Here is a 24,678-nt window from a genome sequence, read left to right on the forward strand (position 1 = left end):
ATCTACCGTGTGTGTGTGTGTGTGTGTGTGTGTGTGTGTGTGTGTGTGTGTGTGTGTTGAGGGGAGAATGAAAGAGAATGTGCGAAGAACAACGTAATTTTGAGTTGTTTTGTAAAGGTGTTCTTTTTTTCTTGCTATATATAAGGTATTGATGTTCTCAAACCAGACTCCTATGTCATATGAACTTATTAATGTTAAAAAAATCTACCAACACCCCTGATTCTCATGATGAAATTAATCTCTCTTGTCATGACAGCACTGATCTGATCAACTACACATTTTCAAAGCTTGGACCTTCCCTTCTCTGCTGGTATTGGAGAGGCTGCTGACCTTCAAGGTAAAAGGCTGGCTTAAAAAAAATAGTTCCTGTGAAATCCTGCCAATTGCAGGTATTCACAGGACATGTCTGGTTCTATTTAGGGTTTTTTTCCCCCCTTTCTTTCTTTTTTTAGTATCCTTGGCCTTACAGCCTGGTCTTTTTCATAAGAAATGTCAGCAAAGTCTTTGAATTAATGAACTGTGAAGTGCTCAAAAAAAAATACCATTTCAAAAAGTATCCTGCACAGATATAACACTAATGGGAGGTGACCCTTGAGTTACAACCAAACATCCCACTCTAACTAAAGAGAATTAAGATAAGGACTGGCTCAGGCACAGTCTTTTTGAACAAAGACCCAGGGAGGAAGAAGTGATGGGGAGTGGGGGAGGTCAGAACTAGAGTAGCAATCTGGGGAAATGTGTTTATGTGAGAGTCTTTTTAGCTCTGTTGAGCAAATAATGGAATTATACAAACCCCTCCATAAAAGATACCAGGTGGAGGGAAGCAAAGAGAAGGGAGCAGGGGAGGTATGTTTACCAGGCTGATCAAATAAACCTAAACGGTAGGTCCTTGGCTACACCTAATGTAGGTTTTGTTTTCTTTTAATTTGGCTATTGAAAAAAAATGCAGTGCAACTCCTTCAATCTTTTTGCAATTCTGCATGGTTGAACATTTGAAATGAGTTTGTGTATCACCCCCAGGCGCTGATTCAGACTTGATTGGGGCAAAGCAGACTGCATGTGCTTATTTTTATCCACGTCATTTGGGACGTTATGTCGCCAAAGGAACCAAAAATGTGCTGCTCTATTGCCAAATTATCACCTATCCTTTGATCAGACAGGGCGGTGACCCTCATCAACAAGTTGCCGACCTCGGTGTAACCGCAATGTCAGGTCAACTTGAGAAAGTGAAGAGAGAGCCCTAAACACAAATAAAAAGAAACAACCAACAATCCTTATAATTATCATCATCTGCTGCTTTTCCCTCTTTTGGCAAAGAAACACTCCATCCATTTGCAGAAATCGCCCGCGGAAACGTTACATCAAAACTAATCACAACGATTAAAATCAGCTTTTCTGTGCAAGAGGAGGGTAAAAAGCAAGTTGGAGGCTGGAATAAGACTGTTTCTCTACCCCCCCCCCAAAAAACTGGGGAAAAATTTCCTATATGTATATTTATCTATACGTCTATGTAGAGATTTATTTTTGAAGGAGATCAATTGTCTGCCCTGTGATCAGCTAATTTGATTTAAGTTTTATTTTGGAGATTGATTTAGACTGGAGGTAGAGGCATGAGCTAATTGTATCCTGATCCTTGCCTTGAGGGGTTTCAAAGCCCTGGAGCAACTCTTCTCTGTATTTTGTTCTGTCTACCTTAGCCAAGCTATTGCATTTCTCTCTGGTGTGGCGAGCCGAGCAGATCGCTGGGAGAGAAATCGGAAAAGGGGGGAGAGGAAAAGGAAAAGGGGACTTGGAGAGAGACTTTGTGCTTCAATGTTTCAGGTAAGATCTGACGGTTTGGGTTTGTTATTATTTGCTAAGGAGGGTATGGCTGGGACTTTGGGCGCAACTCGCTTTTACGCATGTGCCAGGCATGGGGCGAGAGCGCGGCACACTCGCACACACACAGCCCGCTGCCGCGGCTCGCGAGCCGCTCGGACTGGCGGCGGGGCAGCGGCCGCCGCCTCCTCCGGGGCTGCTCCCGCAGCTCCTCGGCGTTCCTCCCCGGGCGCGAGCGGGGCGGAGCGGGCAGCAGGAGCGGGCGCGGCCGGCCGGGGCCGGGAGGCCGGGAGTCGGCGTGCCGGGGCCGGGCTTCCGGATCTGGGGGCCCGGTTCCGGCTCTCGGAGCGGAGCGGCCGCGGCTCTCGGAGCCCGTGCCAGCGCCGCCCGCCCGCCCGCCGCTCGCGCGCCAGCCTCGCCGGCGGCCGCTTTGCAGCCGCGCTCCCCCTCCCCGCCCTCCCTCACCCCTCCCTCCTCGCCAGAGCCGCGCGCGTCCCTTTCTTCCCCAGCGCCGAGCTCCGCGCCCGCGAACCGGCCCCGCCGAGAGCCTCCCGGCGCCGCGGGCCCCGACCCGCCGCCGCCGGCCGGAGCGCCCCCAGCGGTGCGCACGGCCCTGCTGGGCGCGCGGGGGCGGCTGCGCCCGGGGCTCCGCACCCGCCCGGGGGGTGGACCGCCGCCCCCTCCCCGCGGCAGCCTCCGCGACGCCCCCCGACGCCCCGTGAAAGACGCCATTGTGGCTGCCAAGCGGACTGGGCCCCGGGGCGGTTTTTTCTTCCCCCGGTGCCCGGGCCGGGCCGCGCCGCTCCCCTTTGTGAGCGGCGCCGGGTGCCCAGCGCTGTCCGCCGTCCGTCTCCGGCCGGGCTGATCCGGATTCGCCGCCTCCGCCCACCCGGGCGCCTTTAAAGCCCCCTCCCACCCCCTCCCTTTTCCAGCCCCCCACCCCCCGCTTTGGGTGCAAACGTTCCATTTATTTTTAAAAAGCTCTCATTCCTCTTTCTCGCCACCTCCTCCCCTGATAAAGGGCAAGGCACGTGCTCCGGATTAGAGGTCTCCCTGGGAGGCGGGGACCGGCGAGGGGGCGCCGGGGCAGGGGAAGGATGTGAGCGCTGCAGGTAATGGCTGTGGCTTTGCTGCGCTCGCCTCGGCTCCGCGGTGCCTGCAGCGCCGAGTCCGGAGCCCGCATCCTTCCCTCCCCTTCTGGCGGCCAAGGTTCCCTTAAAGGGACAGAGTTTCCTGACCGCCTCCCGTCTCCGCCGTCTGAACCGGTGCTTGGGGCACCGAGGTGGGCGGGAGGGATACAGTTCGGCTCTTTTCTGACCTCTTTGCTCCCCCCAGCCCCCACCCCCGCCGCCCCTCTTTATTGAAATGTGGAGTGTGCTTCCTCTCCCGCCCCCCAGAGGGACTTGGCTGGAAAATAGAGTAAGCGCCTCCTGGAAAAAGAACCGAGTCGGGGGCGCGTTCTGGTGAATTCGCGTGAAAAGTGAGGTAGAGCCCCCAAACCCACCAGGACGAGGAAACGGGAGCCTTGGTGCAGGAATCCCTTACCTGGACGCGTGCTCCGCGCCGCCGCCCCGAGTACCGCAACTTCCTATCTAGCGCGGGTCGACAGTGCCTGCCTTTGTGCTTTCGAACACTTGCACTGTGCCGTGGAAATGATTTTCTGGTATTAAAACGTTTTCACCGTGACTGTGCTTCGGGGGCCGGCTGGGCGGGAGCCAACTAAGTTAGCAAAGTTGGGTGTCGGCTTTGTGCGTGGAGAAAGGCACGCAGGAACTGCCCACACTGGCTTCCTCGCTCAGACGTGCCCCGCAGTAGGCAGAAGTTATTTGGTACAAATGCTGCATTATCTCCCAGATCGTAGAACTGGCTGCTTTCGAGCAAATCCTTGACGTGTGTGTGTGTGTGTGTGTGTGTGTGTGTGTGTGTGTGTCCGTGTGTGTCCGTGGTGGAGCTGGGAGGGACGTAACAGTTTAACATACTCATTCTTTAAGAAACGTTTGCCTTCTGTTTTCAATCAACTAAGCTGGCAGCTAGAGATACAAGTTTATTTGAGAATACCCTCTGGGTACCAAGCATGCTTGGATTGTTTTAGCAAATTAAAAATGAGCAAAATGCTTTTACCTTCTCAGCAGTAGACTCCTTAAGAGACCTCCTGTTTTGTGTGTATGTGTGTGTGTGTTTTAGAGAAATACTGTCTGTGTGTATCTCAGATGTGTTTTTAATGTGGAAAAGGAGAAAATAAAAGAGTTTTTAAAGGCAGAGGCTGATGCCATAGAATGATTCATCAAACCTGATCTTACATCAAGGAATTTACCTGCATATGTGGGAATCTGTGGAAACTAACAGCTAACCTACTTGGTGAATTTGAAATAGTAGTGGATCCATTTGTCTCCTGGATAATGGGCAGTGTGCCCATCTATTCCGCGTGTTTATGTTTGTGTGGCAGTTGGTTTACCAGGAGGGGCTGGTGTTCAGAAGACTACACACTGACTACAACAATTTGGCTCGGGTGTCCTGCTGCTGCTTGAATGGAAAGAATTGTTAGCAATTGTTATGACGACAGTAGGTTTCATGTTTACTAATTAGGTCGCAAAGGTGATCATTGAATTTTAAAACTTTGCATCCCAGAGAAAACTTCGTTGGTTTAGGCAGTTATATTTATAAAAAGAAAGGAACTGATTAGGCAAAAATATCATACATTTGCTGGGAAGAAATTTTGAAGTGAACCAAGCGTGAATGATTGTTGGCAAAAAAAAAAAAAATCTCCCACTACAGTATTCAAAATGACTGCAGTGATTTTGCTGTATTCATTATGCCTGAAGCCCAATATAAAGTTCTCTAACACACACTAGAGGTCTCTCTTCTAAGCTGTGAGATTTTCTTGTTTATAATTCTTTGCCAGGGCTTGCATCATAGGATGGGAAATGATAGCTTGATTCAGACATATTTGAGTAATAGTAATTTACTGGCCATTCACATTACTCTGACGTGAGGTACTTATTTTGGAGAATATTCAGTAATTATTGTACAAATTATCCTACCTAAGTACTAGGAAAGTAACTGTAATAAGACTTCTACTACATGATGATGAAAACAGATTATTCAATTCGTTGAATAGCATCATGGACCTTTTGGCCTACAATTATTTATCCAGAGCAATTTGCTTTTAAATGTAAAAGGAATTAGCGAAAAATGTATTATATCAGAGAACTTTCTGAAAATTAAACTTCCGTTTACCTGTAGGAATAAGTTGCTTGCACCAATGCTTGTCTTGACGTGTCTAAAATCAGAATGATTGTTTTCTCATCCTGAAATGTGATGTTTTCTGCTAATATAGTTTCCCATCTACATGGCTTTTGAGTCATTCAAAGGATGTTGGTTCACTTGTGAACTATCAGTTCACCAAGGCTTTTATTTAGTTGCATGTTACACTGCATTTCTCAACCTTCTTTGAGAGTGCAATTTATAATTTCCCAAGCCAATGAAGCTTTTATCTTCTTTATCTTTAGGATGAACTATCTTGGGGAAGAATGAAATTTTTAGATGCAAGCATGTATGCTTATTTTAATAGCTCATGCAGAAGTGAGAAAGAATTTTTTTAATTAATGCAGAAGTGAGACAATTCAGTTTTCATAGGCACTGTAACAGTGTTTTCATTCATAAAAACATACTAGATGTAAATCACATTATGCTTCTTGGTGATTTTAGTTTGAGATAATCGTGCAGAGAGCAAAACAGAGAGATTAGCCTTTAAGAGTAACAAGACAGTATTCATTAAGCTCATTCATTCATTCCACAAACATTTATTTGTGCCTGCTGTGTGCAAGACACTGCTAGATGCCAGAGACACCACAACGGTGAGAAAAAGCATTCAGAGTCCTCCGTCTCCTGGAATTTATGATTCAGGTAGGGAGACACATGTTAATCAAACAGTTGAACAAGGGACAGACAGAGAATAGTGCTTTGAAAGAAAAGAAACATGGGATTCCAATAGCACTAACCGAATAGAGGCAAAGTAGCCAAGACTGGGGCCAGGGTTCCAGAGGAAGTATTACAAGCAGATCTAAGTGATGAAGAGGCAGGGGCAGGAGAAGCCGACAGAACAGAAGTAGGTTCCAGGCAGAGGGAAGAGGGAACGGCATTTTCCAAGCAGGGAGAGGCGAGGCCCAGGGAGGAGGACTCAAGGATTAGGTAGGTGGAGTTAAGAGAGGGAAGGGGCAGTGATGGGAGAGGCGGTTGCAGAACAGGCCCCTGGTCTTAACCCTAAGAGCAGAGTGAAGGGGTGGGCCAGGAGAATTGGGAGGGGGCGGCACTGACATAATCAGATCTGTATTTTGCAAGGATACTTCTGGTGTCACTGTGGGCAGTGAATAGAGGGGCCCAGAGTGGATGAAGTATAGCCCTTGGAAGGCTATTACAGTCGTCCAGGCAAGGGAAGATACAGCTGGGGTTAGGGCAGTAGCAAGGGACACAGGGATGGGAGATCCATTTGCAAGGTGAAATTGACAGCATGTAGGAAAGGATACCTGATGGGTTAACAAGGAGAGACAGAGATGGCAAGTGGACACCTGGGTTTCTAACACAGTAATGGGATGGACATGGGGATTCTGAAGACTTGGGTAGATTTTGTACCTTTCACTTTATTTCTAGCCAGAATGAGTAGCAAAGACAAGTCTCATTCACATCCTAACTGAATTCACGTGGGAAACCAAGGTCAGTCTTTAATCCCTCCAATTTGTTCACCAACCGTGTACAGAGCACCTACTGTGTGTCAGGCACTGATCTCCCCGCTCTTGTCCTGTTAGCCAAGATGCCTTTTCGTTTATGAACTGCTCCGTGATGTTTCATTTCTCCAACTCCAGCTCTGTTGGAATTCATCATTTGAATAGGCCTGTGTTTAACCTTCTGAAACAAAATCAAGTCTGTGCCTTACAGTGCAAATTAATTGTGCCGAAAAATAATATAAACATGAATTAAATGACTATAAAAATTAACTGTTCAATCATGCTTTTAAAAAGCCCACTTACATACAAATAACTGGCACAATTATTGCAAATCATTCATTGAAAAAAAAAAACTTTTAAGGAACTTAACACAGTAAAGTTTGGTCTGATGAGAGTTTACTCAGCTCTGCTTTCTCCCAGTTAGATTTTACTGTGTTTCTCCTTCACGTGCCTCTTTTTGTACTGATCCTTAGCTGGTCTTGTCTCAATGCAACATTTTTACACGTTCCTTAAGTGGACATTATTTTTTTGGTATTTCTGATATCTTCTCTCTTATTTCCATTTGTTCTTATTTCTCTAAAACTTCACCCCCCACATCTGGCTTCACAAACATGTATAACAATAGGGAAATCATGTTTTGGTGGTTATTTACCACAAAGAGAGCATTGGCTGATGACGAGTTGATTAATTTTAAAATAATCTAAAATTCAGCGTTCTGTTTTTCTTTCATCCTCAAAATCTATTAGAAAGAGACTTTCAAAAAAAATTGCCATGGATGCTTTATAAGAGCTTTTCCCCCTTCTGGCTGTACTCCTTCCAGGAAATTCCAGGTGGGAGCTCCTTCCAAGAAATCTGAGTTTCAGTTATTTCCAGGAAACAATTTGAATATCGCTCTCTGCATTGTGGTCTGAGACACAATTGCAATTCCGTAAGATGCTTTTCCTGGTGGTTCTTGGGTGGGTGGCCCTCAGGGCGGGCTCTGGTTGGAAAAACGTCTTCATTTTAGCTAAGTCACCTGGGGATCTATTTCTTCTGTATATACGGCGATGATTTATATCTCGCTAACCTGCCTCATGGGATTGTTGAGAGGGAAAACTCCAGAGCACAAATGGCAAAAACTGATGTGCAAATAAGTAGCATCAAGCAACCCTAAAGAGTAATTTTTCTAAAAGCTCCCTCTGAATTCTGGCCCCTTGCTGCAAGGCCAGTCTGGACTACGTCACTGAGCGCCCAAAACAACACTGTGAGGCAACCCCAACTCATGGGTGAAGATTAGAAAGGATCACGTGACTTGCCTGAGGTCAAACGCTAGGCTAGTGGTGGAGCAGGGACTGTAGCCCGGCAGGCTGGCAACAAAGCCCTAACCTGCCATTAGGCACTTTTCTGCCCCCTACACTCCTGGTTTTCTGTCCAGTAGTAGCATCTGGGCACTTTGCACAGGCACTAGGCACAGAGCACTTTCTTCTCTGCCTGCAGCTTCTCTTCATCCTCTCTTCCCTCTCCTCTCCCCACTGCCCACCCTGTATCTCTCCACCAGCACCAGCAGCCCCTCTTATACCAAGAGGGAGGAAAAATAAAAAGCAGCTTGAGACTGTTGCTCTCAGACATCCAAATTGCTCCCTAGCCCGTGCTGAGCAAATCTGTCCCTCTCGCGTCCTCTGTCACGCTGACCAAAACACGGAGTTGTTTTCTGTCCAGTGAGAACTGACAACAACGCAGGTCTTGCTGCTGACACCAAGGCTGCTCTTAGGAAGAAGAGTTATGAACTAAAAAGGATGTTAACTAGATAGATTTCAAATGCTTGCTAGAGGAAGCGATATTCTTCCTGATAAATCTTTCCAAAGCATTGACTGCTGTCATCACTTACTGTTTTGTAATCCTCTCACTTTGTTGGAAAACTAGGTAATGGGACAGAAGATGTGTGTGAAATGGAAGACCCAGACTCTCTATGGAGGTTGTGGGGGAATTACATTGGTCCATGTTATCAACACATCTCTCCTCTGCCTTCCTGCTCCTACTACCCCAGTATTCAGATCCCACTCCGGCTCTTCCTACCTGTATTTTCTTGGATAAACTAATTAAATCTCTCAGCTTCAGTTTTCTGAATGGTAATTGAGATAGTAAAAGTCACTACAAATGAGGTAATCATATGAGAAGACTACAAGTGAGATTAGAATAGATTCTAGGGTCGTCTTGAGGATCAAATGAGATGTAATTGGATATACACGCCCAGCACGTAGTAAGCACTCAGGAAATATCCATAGGCTGTTATTAAGAGCAGGGACTATGTTCATTCATCTTTGCTTTCTCAACCCCTAATACAGTGATACAGTGCCTGGCACACAGGATAAGTGCACGATAAATAATTGTTGGGTATATGAACACAGAATTTCAGAAGATACAAGATTAAAGCCAGGCAGTGACTTCACTTCCCTGTAGGAGCTTTTTGCCTTTAACAAGAGGGCCCAAGTTCTGCTACATGCCCTTGCCTGAGAGTTGTGGGCTTCTGCTAACCAGTTAGATCAACCATTTGGGAACAGACCAAATTTGATCAGCAGTATTAGTGCTAAATAGGACATTGCTTCAAAGATGTCATCAGTTTATCTTCTGATGACTCACGTGAAGGTCCTTCTAGGCACAAGTATCATGAAGTTTCCAAAACATGCAGACATTTAGAACTGCTGTTATGAAATGATGAAACCACTGGGTTCTGCACCCACAATGGGAACCAGTGAATTTGTTTATTACGCAGCAGAGAAACATCGGAATTGGTCTGATACCCATTCCATCCAGCAGATGGCAGTGGTGTACACTCACAAGCAAATTCTTGGAATAGCCTCTGGTCTTTCTCTTAGTTTCTCAACATTGCCCCACCCTCAGTGGAAAAGGAAGTCTGAGCCAACTTTTAAAACCTCCCTTGACTCCTTTGCAGGAATAACAGAGGCTCCACTGGATAGCTGGAAGAATCCACGCCTTGGAGTCACCCATGTGCTGTGGTCCAGGCAAGGGAGAGAGAGCAGGCACTGTGAGCTGTCAGATCCACTCACTGCCGGCTTCCAAGAGGCTGTTTCGTTTGCTTAAAGTAAATCAGTGGAAGAAAGTGCTGTCAACTTCCAGCAACTAGGATGCTACCACTTGCTGTGGGTTGAGAGCGTCCGTCCAGGTTGCCAGTTAGTAATCAGGAATACCGGGAAAGATGATAACCCGTTTTAGTAGGCTTGTGCCTCCAGGGGATGGAAGCGTCACGCGCAACCATAGACCCACATGTAACCCTCTCGTGTGTGGTAGTGAAATGAGCTTTGGTCTTCAAGTCGCTTAGAACTGTGGACCCACTGTTCGCGGTGTGACCCCAAACCTTGGCTTCATCATCTGTACAAGTACGGATACTGACAACCAGCTCAGAGGGTTGTTCTATGAATTAAGTATGTGACACCAGTGTGATGCTTCTGTGTGCCAGGCTGTTTTCCAAGGACTTTGCGATGTTGTCGAATCTTCATCATTCAAGAAGGCGGTACTCTTGGTATCCCCAGTCTTGAAATAAGGAAATCAAGGCACAGAGAGATGAAGTAGCTCACCCAAGGTCACAGGATTTGAATGATGGCCGCAGGCTGCAGGGTCCATGCTTTTGTTCCCCCCAGGCACTACTGTCTCTTATTAATAATGATTGTTACTAATTTTAGCTAGTAGTTATTAAACACTTTCCTTGTGCTAGAAGCCCCATGTATGTTAACTCCTCTAATCCTCTCAGCCACCCTAGAAGGTGGGTACTTTCCCCATCTTATCAAATGAAGAAAAAATGTTTACTCTGTGCCCCACTCTGTCAGTAACACAGGAAAACAAATTGCCGGTGAGACCGTCATGTATTAAAGCACTAAAAGGTGGGTCCCGCTATAACTGCCACAGTGATTCAGAGAGAAGAGAAATCAGCAGTGAAGGACTGCGGGGTTATGTTCCAATCGTATAAGATGAGGCACGTGGAAAATGTGAAATGTCTTACCCTTTAAGTTTTCCATCAGGGCCCTTAGATATTTATAGCCTCAGAACCATTTCAAACATGATGAATGGCCAGCAAAGTTTGGGGCTCGTCCCACTCTTTCCTCTCCTGAGAGTCACAGCTCATTCTTTTATGAGGAGGTAGGAAGGTCCAGGTACTCTGCTAGAACGGCCATCACCTTCCTCTCATACAAGAGAGCCAGCTCTCAGCATAGCTCTCTTGCCTGTGACTTTCAGGAACTCATAACAGAGAAAGAAATTCACCTGCGTTATGAAGTAGCTCAGCCTTTCTCTGCTCAGAAACGCCATTCCAAGCCTGGTAAAAAAAAGACAGGTTTTAGAGTCTAGAATCAAATGGACTTACTTTCTGCAGGATGCCCAAGTGAGGTTTGGGAGAACAGACAGCTCTCTAAATGAGGGCCACATTTTTAGAATGACTGCTTCTTTAGTGGTGGACAGTCCTGTATGTCAAAAATCCAAAGTATCTGAGACATGGACCAGTTGAAGTTTGCACAAGTCAAACTAGCTATTTAAGAACTGCAGTTTCTAGACATACCTCCAGTGTTGCTGATCCTCTTAGCAGAAACAGCCACAGAGTTCATGACCAGTGGAGTCACGGGAACCCGGCCAGTCATGTGTGTTGCTGGGCGGTGAATGTGGCCTGAATAAGGGAAAGGCATGCGAATTCTACAGACAGGCACTGCTGTACGTTTTAGAAATCCAGCGACAAGCGAGGCAGAAAAGTCCAGGGTCTCATGGAGTTTACATCCGACAGGGAGAAGTAAGAGCTTAATTCAGATACGATTAAGTGCTATGCAGAAAATTAAAACAGGGTGGTCAGGTGAGACCTCCAGAAAGAGGTGACATTAAAGCTGATGCCTGATGGCAATCGACTTATCTCAGTGTGGCTGGCTGGCCCTTGGATGTCACATGGCAGTGCCCAGTTCACTTCTTGTCTTGTTCCCCAAGGAGGCTCTCCTGGATCTTTTTACTCTTCTTAGGTTCCAGACCCATCCCCACTTACCAGGTAAACTGGCCTCACAATTATGGAGACACTGTCCACTCCCTGTACTTCCTGACACCAAAAATCCCATCCTTGGCTCCACAAGTCCTCTCTTCCATCTCCGCTGTCCCTTCCTCAGTTTCTCATTTGTCCTCTCTCCACTGGCCCCTTCCCCTTAGCTTTTAACTATTTGCAGAATAACCCATCTGTCTGTGTCCCCCTACCCCTCCTGCACATTCATATGTTCAAAGCCCTGACTCCCAATTTGATTGTACTTGGAGGTAGGGCCTTTGTGGAAATAATTAAGAGTAAATGAGGTCATAAGGGTTGGTCCCTGATCTGATAAGATTAGTTTCCTTATAAGAAGAGACACCAGAGAGCTCACTCTTTCCTCTGGAGCACGAAGAAGTCATGTGAACACACGGCTAATGCACGGCTAGAAGGCAGCCATCAACAAGCCAGGAGGAGAGCCCTCACCAGAAGCCAAATCAGTCAGCACCTTGACCTTGGACTTCCCAGCATCCAGAACTGTGAAAAATAAAATTCTGCAGTTTAAGCCACCCTGTCTGTATAGTATTTTATTGGAACAGCCCGAGCTGACGGAGACATCAACCTTCAACAGGAAACAGAAAACCTCCCTGCTTCACCGCCTCCCTCCTCGCAAGCTCACAGCCACTTCTGCACACAGCTCCCCCCACAATCTGGCCACTCACACCTCCCTCCCACCTCTCCTCCCTCGCAGGCTGTACTTTTCAAATCACCTTTTATTTTAGTGTACGCATGGAACAGCATTGCAAAGCCCAGGATGTTCCAGGAGGCTTTATTTTTAACTTACCTTAGGATCAAAACCTCTGCTGTCTTCCAGTGCTTTGTGCTACTTACCTGTCCTTAAACACCAAATTTAATCTCTGCTTGTCCCCAAATCCAGTCCTCTTTCTCTGAAGTTCTCTTTTTTATTTCCTCCCCTGAATATTTCTGCAAATCATTTAAGGAAGTAGGGAGTGGTTATGGCTCGATTTTGTATTTTTCTACACCAGTACTATTTGATTTGCTGCCATTTTCCACCTGAAATGATAATAGCCCTAAGCAGGAGTGGAAGTTTAAAAATCAAGATTGGGAAGATGGTTTCTTCTTTTTAAGGACACTTTCCCTGAACTGCATCTTTTTGTTTACAGCTAACTAGAATTCCATCAAGTATTGCTTATTTTGTAGGATATTGTCACAGACACATGCCCCACAGGCACTGGCTCTCTGGGGGAAGGTCAAATGTCATTGCTTCCCCGAGTTGACCTGTGGCTTCTCTCTGAGGGAGAGGCGGTAAGAGGCAGAGATGAGGCAGGACCGGCTCCTCTCACTTCAGTGCTGCCGTGGATTTCCCCCAGAGCCTGCGTACTAACCATGGAGAGTTCCTGGGTCTACTCCCATCACACCTGCAAAGGGAAAGCCAAAAATGCCTATCCAACATGGCAGTGATTTCAGAGCAGCCCCAAGATTCCACAGGGCGTGAAAGAGCAGCAGGCAGGGAAGAGGGGATTAAATGAAGCACTGTCTGTAAAGCGCTTTGTGTAGTACCCAGCACGTGCTAAGTGATCAGCAAATGGTAGTTATTATGATCAACATCACTGTCATCCTAAGTGTCACTGGCTTATCATGCACACACGCGCATCTACAGATACAGATACACATGTCTACGGGTGAGGATTCTCTCTGGCTTTACAGGGAACCTGTGAGTCTTGAAGGAACACAAGGTGAAGCTGGGAAGCTCTCTGGAGATCTGTTACCTGCCACCTACTGTAGCTGCCTAGGGAGGGCTGGTGGAATGTTGCTGAGTTCTGTCCCAAAAGAAGGCACATGGAGCAGACGACACCCTCCTTAACCCCATCAGAGCTACGTGGTTACAAAGAGTCACATGGTTGGGCAGGCATGGCACACGGGAAGGAAGGCACGGTGGGTTCCAGGATGAGGGGCTGTCATAAAACAGGAGTGAGGAAGATGGAGAAATGGGGAAAGAAAGCGAACAGAAGTGGGGTCTCAGCTCCCAGGCTGCCTGTGGAGTGTTTGAGTTGCAAAATGCCAGGCCACCGGGAAGAATATGCCATGGGAAAAATCCACGGAGCTGGGACTGAGCTAAAAAAGGCAGAGGAGCTTCTGGGGTACAGAAAGTGTATTTCCAAAAACCACACTATACAGGCAAAATAATACACTCTCTGCTGTGGGTTATAAACATCCAATTGATCAGCACCTTGTTATGAGGCCCCGTCGGGCTCCAAGGAGGCAGAGCTCGGGGGAAACAGGATCTGTGATGGTGCAGAAGGGATGCTGGGGCGGGGTGAGGGGGGGCTTGTGCGCAGGGAGCTGGAGGCCCAGTGGAGCAAGTTGGGAAGGCTTCCTGGAGGAGGTTAAGAGTATAAATCAGCCTTAGAGACACAGAGGCACAGCAGGCCAGGACGGGAAGGTAAATCGAACCGGAAATGAACACCTAAAAATGAGTTTGATGGCGGATGAGGGATTAGCCCGAACCTGGGGTTTGGGGCAGAAAGCCGTGACTCCGGAGGCCCTTCCTGTTCCCAGCCACCCTGCTCTGTGGTCCCTGTGTGTCGGCCACTCTGGGATCCAACTATCCTACCCTGTTAACTTCTCTGCCCATGTCCCTAAGCTGCTTCTGCCTCCTTTTTATCTGCCTGTTCTTCCCAGGGAACCCCATGTCCCTTGACTTCAGTACAAACATGCAGCAACTCCCCTCTGTGTCTCCAACTGCTTAGTGAACACGTCCAGCTGGCGGGGCGCGCCCTCCCATGGGGTCCCCAGGGGAACTCGCCACCGCCTGGTCTCCCAAACGTCTCCCTCCGCTAATGGCTTTCCCATCCGCCAGGTGCTCCGTAGAGAATCCTCAGGTGTTTCCTTCGCGCCTGCCTTCCTCTCAGCTCCTGCCTAGACACACACGCCCCAGGTCAAGGTCTGTTACTTCTTCCTCCCAAGGGTCTCTGCGTGCATCCTCGCCCCCAGCGCCCACCCTCGCTGCCTCGCGTGTCCATCACCCTCCACGTGACCGCTGCCGCCCCCATCTACCCGCTCCCTCCCACCACACTTTCTGACCCCCCCCCCACCTAGACAGCGCCTTCGGGCTCTCAGCAAAATCCTTTTTAAAGTCCCAATCCAGAAAATTAGGGTCCTGAACTCTATTTTAAAGAAAACTTAATGTGTGTGTGTGTGGATGTGGATCAGTGTAATCACCAACCAGCCTAGAGGTTCAGAACTCAGGTGCCGGAGCCCCGTAATCTGGCCGGAAGCCCAACTCTGCCATTACTGACCCTGAGATCCAGAGAAGCTTCTTAAAGCTTCCTCCTGTTAATAACTTTGTCTACAGCTGTTAGGGTGCGGATGAAAGCTCTGGTGCCAATGCTAGGTAGGCAGCGAGCACTTGTCCCGTAGTGGCCAGGGTGAGAGAGAGAGAGAGCATCAGGAGTAAATACAATGATGTTGTCAATGTTTATCTCTGGGCCACTGGATTTTTATTTTCTACTTTTTATTTTTCTATATTTTCTATATTTTTCCAGTTCTCTGTAATACCCATGAAATCCTTTTAGACCATTAAACCGATCTTTTCTTTGGAAATTACATGATGTTACACCCCCTACTTACGATTGTTCCGTAACCTCCCACCACCCACAGGCTACACCCCAAAGCCCCGGGCTGGCCTCGGGGGCCCTGCACCCCCGCCTGGCTCTGTTTACTGGTGTCAGCTCTACCACCCACTAACGCCCCAGACCTCAGTCTCTCCAGGCTTCTGTGCGTCCAGAGTCTGTGCCCTGCCAGCACCTTCTCTCTTTATGGCATCCTTTCTTCCCAAGGTCTCCTCTGATGTGAGCACCGCTCAGCTAGCCCCTGTTCACACAAGGAGACGCAGCTCGGACCTCAGCTTCCCTGGGGTGTTTGTTTCTCCCTCTGGGTTCCCCCTGGACTCTGGGCCGGTGTCACACCCTGTCAACTGGACTGCGGGCTCCCCAAGACTGAGGGCTGGGCCACGGTCCTGTCAGCATCTCCAGGTATTTGTAGGATCCTCAGATGTTTGAAGACAGGTGGAGGGAGGAAACTGTGGGGCTCTTCCAGGCAGGGCTCTACATGCAAGACTGATCAAGGAGGAATTTTTGAAGATTTTTTTTGAGTAGAAGGGTCACATGCTACAAGTCACACTTTCGGAAGAGAAGTTGGCAATGGTATGCAAATTAGGTAGGGTGGGGAGGCCAGAAAGTCAGTAAAGAGGAGATGAGGCTTTGCTCTCAGGGGGAAGGCAGCGCCCGGTCCTGAGCTCCTGCCTCGTGCCCGCTGCCCGCGTGGGCCCCGGGACCCCCGCCAGCCTTGGGCAGGTACGAATCAACCCGCCGCCACCATATGAATAGGACTGGGTCATGTGGCTGATAAACAGGAGAGAGCAGGAGAGAGATGACTCAAACTAGATACATCTGACCTCAAAATGAGGGCTGCTAGCTAAGGTGCTGATACCCAAACAGCCCACAAAACACTGAGGGTGAGAAAGAAGACAGTGCTCAGCCCTGGAAAGCTCTTGCAGGTGTACTTTAAGAAAGTCTTACAGTTACTAGAAAAACTTGAGTGAGAGATAAATAAAATGTTCAAAGAAGGAGATGTTCAAGTGTCTAGGAAATGATGGTTAGGATTAGAGTGAACTCGAAGCCATCTGCCATGGAACTGTGAGAGCAGGAGCTTTAAGATAAGTGAAAGAAGCTTCTATTCTACGTAGCAGGCTGGGGGCTCTTCAATTTCATTACCTGCAGTGGTGACACAGGCTAGAAATAGAAAGTGGGTGCAAAATGATTGTATATATTGATGGATGATTGAGTTGCAACTGGTTTTTCAAAACTGACTACACGTACGTGGGAGATATTTCCCCAGAATCTTGAAGTAACACACGGAAAAGCCAGGCCGTGATCTCAGGCTGTGCTCCATGAGACCATCTAAGACAAAAAGAATGATAATGTTAGCTACAGTGTCCTCTGTACCAGGCGCTGTACCACCATCATCTTATTCAGTCCTCACAACAAACCGTTTGAGGAAGGAATGATTATCTCCATTCTTCAGATGAGAAAACTGAGGCACAGGGGTTTTTATGTAACTTTCATAGGGTCGCACGTGTACTGGCAGAGCTGGGATTCCAGCCCAGGTCAGTAGACCCCAAAGACAGTGCTGTTTGCATTATAGATACTGCTTCTAAGGTAGACTGAACACTGAACTCACAGAGAGGAGCCTTCCTAATTCTTTGTGTTCTGGAATCTGCAGATTCCGGAAAGAGCAGAAAACAAGCCTTATCGCACTGAAGTGACAGGGCTTCCTCCCTCCGCTGAAAGATTACAGAGCCTCTTAGTCATGGGCCACCTCCCCTCTGTTTCTTGTTCTTAAAATCGGCAGCGGGGAGGGTGCCCACCCTGGATGCTCCTTTAGGGACACTGCCCACCCCATAATAGAAGATTTAACACGTCTCTCTTTCCTGCCCCCACGCAGGCACCTCCTCCTCACAGCTAGCCTCAGCACCACCCCCAGCAATCTGGATAGTCCCCGTGCCATTTGAGAGAACATCCTTCGTTGTTCACAGTCTCTAGCATTCACAGGAAGCCAAAGTTAACGCTCTAGAGCGTTTCCATCGTTCTGTGACAGATCTGGACTGGGGCGCAGTAGGAGCACGTGGCACCCCTAGCTGGTAATGGTCCAAAGGACATGGAGTCAGGAGGAGAAGGGAGCAAAAGAGCCATGTGTGGAAGGTGCGTGGAGATTTCTAAGTACCTCACAGGAAAAAAAAAAACCCAAAACAAACAAAAACCATGTAAGCAATTTGAAAAAGCAGGAGCCCTGTTCTTCCAAATGTCAGCAGTCTTCGCAGCACAGCCGCTGGGGCTGGACTCATCCAAGGTGCCCTTGGATTTGGCCAGATGGGCGAGGCAGCGTGTGGGTTACAAACTCACTGGAGTCCAAGTCCCTGCTTCACCACGATCCAGCCAGGGAATCACCAGGGTGAGGCTTAACCTCTGTGAGCCTCGGTTTCCTTTTCTGTGTAATGGGAGTGGTAGCAGTTGAGGTGAAAAATGGCCCCGGGCAGCTGTGATGGGTCCAGCCCTTGGATGTGTGAGACCTCAGGCAAATATACTTTGTGGGACCCTGTCTGTGTAAGCAATCTGAGTGGAATCTTTGAAAAAAAAAAGTCGAACTCACAGGAACAGAGAGTAGAAAAGTGGCTGCTGGGGGCTTGGGGGTTGGGGGAGATAAGGAGAACTTAGTTAAAGGGCACAAACTTTCAGCTCTACAGTGAGTAAGGTCTGAAGATCTACTGTGAAACATGGCGACTGTAGTTGATAACACTTATTGTGTAATGAGATTTGCTGAGAGAGTAGAACTTAAATGTTCTCACCAAAAAAAAGAGACAAATGTGTAAGGTGATAAATGTGTTAATTAACCAGATTGGGGGGATGCTTTTACAATGTCTACATACAGCAAATTATCACGATGTTCATTTTAAATATCTTCCAATCTTCATTTGTCAATTACACCTCAATAGAGCTGAAATTTTTAAATTAAAATATGCATCAAAGATAAACAAAACACTAAATGTGAAAAAAAACTAGTTACTCCCGATCAGCACCAGTCTGGCAGCTCAGTTTCACAGAGTTGTGCAGGAAGAATTCTGTCTCAGCCCGTGGGAAAGATGTGCTCGCCGGGCACAGGTGTCCACACACAGCCCACGGAGGACCACCTGGGCATGGGCCCTCGAGCCCCGCAGGGCATCAGGAGGACCCCTGCTGAGGGCAGATTCACAGGGTGCTCTGAAGGGGAGAAAGGTCAGTCCCAGGCCGAGCTTAGGGTGCCCCCGGGGTGATGCCACTGCAGCCCTGGCCAGTCCCAGCACCAGGGAGGGGCTTGGAAAATCCCGAGGAAGTTGCTCCGACGTGAAGGGCCCTCTGAGGCACGGGGCCGGAGCGGGGGCCCAGCTTGCCCAAATCTGGACGGCACTGGCCACAGTGTCCCTAAAGGAGCTAAACATCACTCACAGAATAAAACCAGTAATCAGACAAGGTCACTGCGTGGCTGCTGGGACAAACCAGCAATGGGGTCACTCAGGACACAAAACAGAAGCTCACTTGCAGCCGCAAACATAATTAACGTCCCCCTCTTCTTTTTAAAAATTTATTATCATTTTCATTGAAGTATAGCTGATTTACAATGTTGTGTTAGTTCCTGTCATTTTTTTTAAAAAATTGCAGTATAGTCGGTTTACAATGCTGTGTTAGTTTCTGGAGCACAGCACAGTGATTCAGTGATACGTATGTATATGCATACATATTCCTCTTCCTGTTCTTTTTCATTACAGACCATTACAAGGTATTGAATATAGTTCCCTGTGCTCTACAGTAGGTCCTTGTGTATCTATTAGGTTCCCCCTCTTATGATTAACTGTAACTGCAACTACTGCTTCTCTAACTTCTTCCCACGTTAATCCTCTTCCTGGACCGAAAAGAAAAAAAATTACAAGCTGCCCAATTGTCGAGTTGCCCTTGTGCCTGGATGGCACCCAGGTCCTTAGCCCTCCTGAGACTCCCCCCAGCGCAAGACCAGATCCCATAACAAACCCCTCCACCTCCCCCCTGTGGCTCCGTGGTGTGGTTCTCTCCTGCAGCAAGCGGAATAATCTAGCTTTGTGTGATGAGTGTCGGTCTAACAGAAGCCGTTTTACAGGGCTAATCGGGAAGATGCGAATGCTCACGACAGTGCTGCGGCTGGACAGGGCCCGGTCATCATTGTGGTGCATCTCAGTCTTTCTGACCTGTTCACCCTGGGTCCTGCTCGACGGCTCCTCACTGCTCAGAGCCAGGGGTCCCCTGGACCGGGACCGGGAGCACCACCTGGGGGCTTGTTAGAAGTGCGGGCTCTTGCGCCCCACCCCAGACTGACCCAGTGCGAATGTAGTTTTTAACACGTGAGAGAAGCACTGCTCTAGCTTCAGTTCTTGTGCCACGTACTCAGACTCGGGGGCAGCATGACTGAGGAAGGCACAGCATTTAAGGAGGCGCCAAAAAACTCAGTAATCAAGGTACATAGTATAGTAATGTCATATTAATATAATTCATCAAAACGAGTGTAAAAATATCCATGATGAGAAAAATACCAAAATTTTCAAGAAAGACAAGATCCAGAGGAACTGGGATTCGCTCGGGTGAGGCACGGGAGGCCCAGCTGTGCAAGTACGGGTGGGATCCTGGCTTTATTGAAAATTTTGATATTTTTGTTCAGTGTGGATTGTTTTTTTCAAATATTATTCCTCCTGCTTTCTGAGTCTCTCAGCACCGTTTGAAATTTCCCCCCCAAGATGTGCGTCTCATCACTTCTGCTCAACTGTTAGGAAGCACTTAACACATACTGAGAGGGGGGTGTGTGTGTGGCTTCTGGAGTTAGACAGCCTGGGTTCAAATCTATGGTTTGCCACTTCCTAGCTGTGCTCCTTTGGGCGAGTCAATTAAGCTTTACAGCTCTGGTTTCTTCTCTGTAAAACAGAGGAGGCTACCGTTCTGTTCAATTTACTTAATTTTCAAGTGCAAATAAAGAAGGACCAATAGGATGTAGTCCAAAAACCTAGTTCCAAAGGTCTAGTTTAACCCCCTGATGAAAATTCAAAATATGTACAAGAGAGACAGCATTTTCTCTGAGGAGTCCTCTATAAATAAAAACTTTAAACACACCAATGCACTGATGTAATCATAGCGTCCATCCTGTTGCTTTTAACCCATTCTTTTCTCTTTTAGCTTGGTGCCCTTTTCCCTTTTCCTTCCATTCCCTTCCCCTTGTTATCTGCGTTAACATACCTGACACCATCTTCCGTATCTTCCTTCATATTCCTGTAACAAGATACGAGATACGGACACCACAGACACTGCAGACACATGCATATAAAGTGCAGACACATTTACATACGGGGATGGAGTCATTGTTTCACAAACACGGGATTCTACTGCAAACACTCTCCTGCCCCTTGCTTATCAGCAATACTTTGTAGAAACCCCTCCAAGCCAACTGGTATACCTGTTCCTTCCTTTCTCATGGTCTGTATGCTAGTCTTCATGGGGATTACTGTGATAGAATCATTCATTCTGTACTAACGAGGATTCGATTTCTTTTTAGTTTTTTACCACCCTGAGTAGTGCTCTAATGAAACATCTTGATACGTATATTCTAATACTGTAGATGAGTTCTTCCTGTTTAAGAAGCTGGCATAAACGGAATCATAGAGTCTAGACACTTTGTGTGTCTGGATTGTTTTGTCAGCATAGTGGTTTTGAGATTGAACCATGTTGTTGCAGCAGGTAGAACAAGTCCTTTCTATCGCTGAGTGGTGTTCCATTGTATGCGTGTACTACAGTGGTTTATCTATTCTTCTGCGTACATATATTTTAAATTTTAATATATAATGCTAGATTTCTTTCCCCAAAAGCTGCAAAATTTACATTTCCACCAAAAATATATGTTGTAGTTGTTTCTAATTTTGACTGGCCTGCTGATCATGAAGTGATATCTTATTGCTTTTATTTGCATTTCCCCAACTATGGTAAATTCAAGCTTTTTTTTTTTTGTACATTTGTTGGCTGTCTGGATTTGTGCTTCTATAAATTGCCTTTCCATATTTCTTGATCATTTTTCTATTGGGTTGCCAACTTATAAAAATCTTTCTGTATTATGTAAATTAATTCCTCTATTAATTACATATAATTGATTTCTATACTATATTAATTGATATAAATATTATATAAATTAGTTAAGTACTTGTCATTACAAGTATTTTTTTTCACAAATTTATCATTTGAGTTCTGAATCTGATTATGCCTTTCACCATATACATTTTTAATGTGGGCAGATATATCTTTTCTTTTATAGTCTCTGTGTTTTCCAATCTTGTTAAGGTTTCCTTGTCCCTAGATTGTACACAGAGTCCCCTTAGATATTGCTGCAATATTTTGTTCTGTTTTGTTGTTTACTACAAGGCTAATCTCTGGAGAGTGTATTTTGGTATATGGTGTAATTTTGTTTTATTTCTGATGGATGGCAGTTATACTGGTATCCTTTTAAAAATAATTTATTATTTTCCCACTAACTTGAGCCACCACATTTGATATATAATATATATTAAATTCTCATATACAACATTATTTCTGGATTCTTTTTTCGTTTCTACTGACCTATTTCTCATTCTCATACCAATACCATGTTTATTTCATGATTTCATATTAGACTCTGATGTCTGGTCAGGCAATTTCCCTGTTACTGTTCTATTTTAGATACTTGAGCCTTTATTCTTTCATATGAGTTTAAAGTCATTTATCCAGCCTCTTCTCCTACTCCAAAGGGGAAAGAAAAAAACTATGCAACTGTAATTATAATGCTATTATATTTATCTGTTTTTTGAGAGATTGAATGATTTTGTGATATTTCACCTTCTTATCTAAGAAGGTAGTATATCTTTCCATTTGTTCAGACTTTGTTTGTGACCCTTAAGAATGTTCTTGTTGAGGCATTTTTTAAACTGAGTGTGTGGCAGTGAAAAACAGTGACTGCGGGTGCTGTTCGGTGTCCTTTATTATCAGCAAGGCACGAGCAATTTTACCCACCAATGCTTTGGCACCACTTGTGTAAATGTCGACACAGTGAAAACAGCAAACAGCACATATCTCAGTGCTATCATGAATACAGTTGTGACCTTCCTGACTTCCTGAGAGGGTCTCCAGGACCCTGTGGACCACACTTCGGGAACCACTGCTGTAGACACATTGGGCTCCTTTCTGTTCCTTGGAAGGGCCAAGCTCTTTCTGACCTCAGGGACTTTGCCCATGCTGTTCCCTCTGATTGGAATGCTGATCCCACAATGGTCAATGTTCCTCCTTATCCTTGAGATTCTGGTTTAAATATCTCTCTCACAGGACAGCTTTTCCTGGACCCACAGCTCAATAAGACCCAGTTCCTGTGTTCTGTGCTCTCAGTAAATCTTGACATTTCTGTCTTAGCTTATTACAGTTTTAATTAACATATTACTTGATTGTTTACCCATTAACGTCTACTCCCCCTAGAGTATAAGCTTCTTGATTCTGTGCACATTTTCTGCCTCGGTATCCCCTTGCAACATGGCACTCAATCAAGGTTATTGACTAAGTGAATGAGTGAATGAATGATCCGTTTTTGCCTGTGACTGGTTAGCTCAGTGGGTTAGCTTGAAGGGCTGAGGCCAAGACTGTGGGTTGGACCTATCTCCTCCTTTTCCCTTTTACTCATCCAATCATCAGCTTTGACTTCCCAAGCCCACACTGCAGATGAACTGGGATGAAGGATGCGGGTGAATAAGGGCAAATGCTTTACCATTAGTAGGAAAAGCATTCAAAACTTCCTCCCTAATACTGCGCCGTGGATTGGTTGCCATCTGCAAAGCCAGAAAGACAACCGCAGCACCTCCTGATCGTCTTCCTGATCTCATCTCATCTGAGACCTACTTAAACTTCCTGAGACTGTGAAATCTGCCTTATTTATTCATTTGCTGCAGGTCCCCTGGTCCCCCAGCAAACACCCGTGCCTTGCAGAACTTTGGAAAGGCATCGGAAACTCTCCAGCAGTTATGAACTATAGTTTAAAAACCTCTGAACTAACAAAATTATCATTCTGTCCCAGATTTAAACTGAACTGTGGTGATTATAGCGTATGCTCTGCAGTTCTGGTTGCGAGGGCAATTTAATTAGAAGCCTCTATCTTGAGGCTCTTATAACTCCACCCCATTCCCCCCCAAAAATAATTCTTCAGGATGAAATTTCTAATGCTGTCTCTCAGCCTAAAGGTATGTTTTCTTGTAGAAAGTTGAGTAAGATTCCATTTAGGCTGTTTTTAAAACTCAAGAAAAAGGGCAAAAAGGGAGGTTTTACCACTTAAGAAATCACTCAGATACTTTTTTACAATTTTTTTTTTCCCAGATGCAAACTGCTTCCTTTAGAACTTTCAAGTTGTCCGTCTTACGCCTTTGGCATGTTTTAAGGAATCTGGTTGAGCTGTAATGAAGTTGTTCACAAAATGTGTGTTGCTCATGTGATTTATTTCCACTCTTTAAAAGAAATTTGCATGTAGATGCTACACAGGAAATTATGATCCAGATCAGGTCTATGAATATAAATGTGTATGTGCCTTTGTGTGTGTGTGTGTGTGTGTGTGTGTGTGTGTGTGTGTATGTATATGTATGACAGGTGCCTTCACACCTTACCAGTAAAAAGTTATTGGTCAACCAAATGGTATTTGCTAAAAATAACCTTAGACCTAATGTGTAGTAAAGTTGTTCAAAAAATATATATGAAGGTTTATTTCCGCCCTTCAGAAGAAACTTGCACTGAGATTATGATCAGAATCAGGTCTGGAATTAAATATGAAAGGATGTAACAGACAGGAAAGAGGTAAAAAACAAAGATTAACCAGATTTGATGACTGATTGGATAGAGACAACGAATTAGATGACTAAATGAAAGATGACCTGCCATCTCCCTGGAGCACAGCCATGTGCCTCTTCCACCTGCGTCCTGCCCCTTCCTTGCTCCCTCACTACCCCAGCTCACCCACATCACCCTGATGCCCTCGGGCATGCCCTCTGCAGCCCCAGTGCCCCTGCAGGCATTTCACCCACCCATCTCAGCAGCCCTCATCCTCCTGCTCCAGTCCCAGATTAAATGTCACCTCAGAGAAACCTCTGGCCACCCACAGCAGGTCCCACTCTCACAGGCACACACACACGTGTGCACACTGTTTTCTGTTAAAAATCCTTTTCTTTTTTTCTTTTGTTTAATGGAGGTACTGGGGATTGAACCCAAGACCTCGTGCATGCTAAGCATGCACTCTACCATGAGCTATACCACTCCTCCCCAATTGCTTTTTTTCCTTTACAGAACCATTTATAATAGTCCGTGTATTTGTTAACCCCTTACTGTCTTCTGACACCAGACTTTAGTTTTAGGATCAGTGGCTGGCAAGGATGCCTGGGTTCCGGGTGAGTAGGAGGAGGTTTGGTGTGCTGTTGATGGGCAGGGATGCTGGGAAAGACACTTGGTTTATGGGGAGAAGACG

At 46.4% G+C, this 24,678-nt stretch overlaps 1 protein-coding gene across 1 annotated transcript in view; it reads left to right on the forward strand.

Moving 5' to 3' along the window:
* The first annotated feature begins 256 nt into the window (after positions 1-256).
* KCTD1 (potassium channel tetramerization domain containing 1) overlaps positions 257-24,678 on the forward strand; it is a 159,936-nt gene continuing 135,514 nt past the window's right edge. Inside the window, exons 1-2 of the mRNA XM_031690305.2 lie at positions 257-337; positions 1,698-1,821. Of these exons, the coding sequence (XP_031546165.1) occupies positions 1,813-1,821 (9 nt within the window). The 5' untranslated portion in view covers positions 257-337; positions 1,698-1,812. The remainder of the gene's footprint in view (positions 338-1,697; positions 1,822-24,678) is intronic.

Source organism: Vicugna pacos, chromosome 24 (assembly GCF_048564905.1).
Source record: "Vicugna pacos chromosome 24, VicPac4, whole genome shotgun sequence".
NCBI classification, from domain to species: domain Eukaryota; kingdom Metazoa; phylum Chordata; class Mammalia; order Artiodactyla; family Camelidae; genus Vicugna; species Vicugna pacos.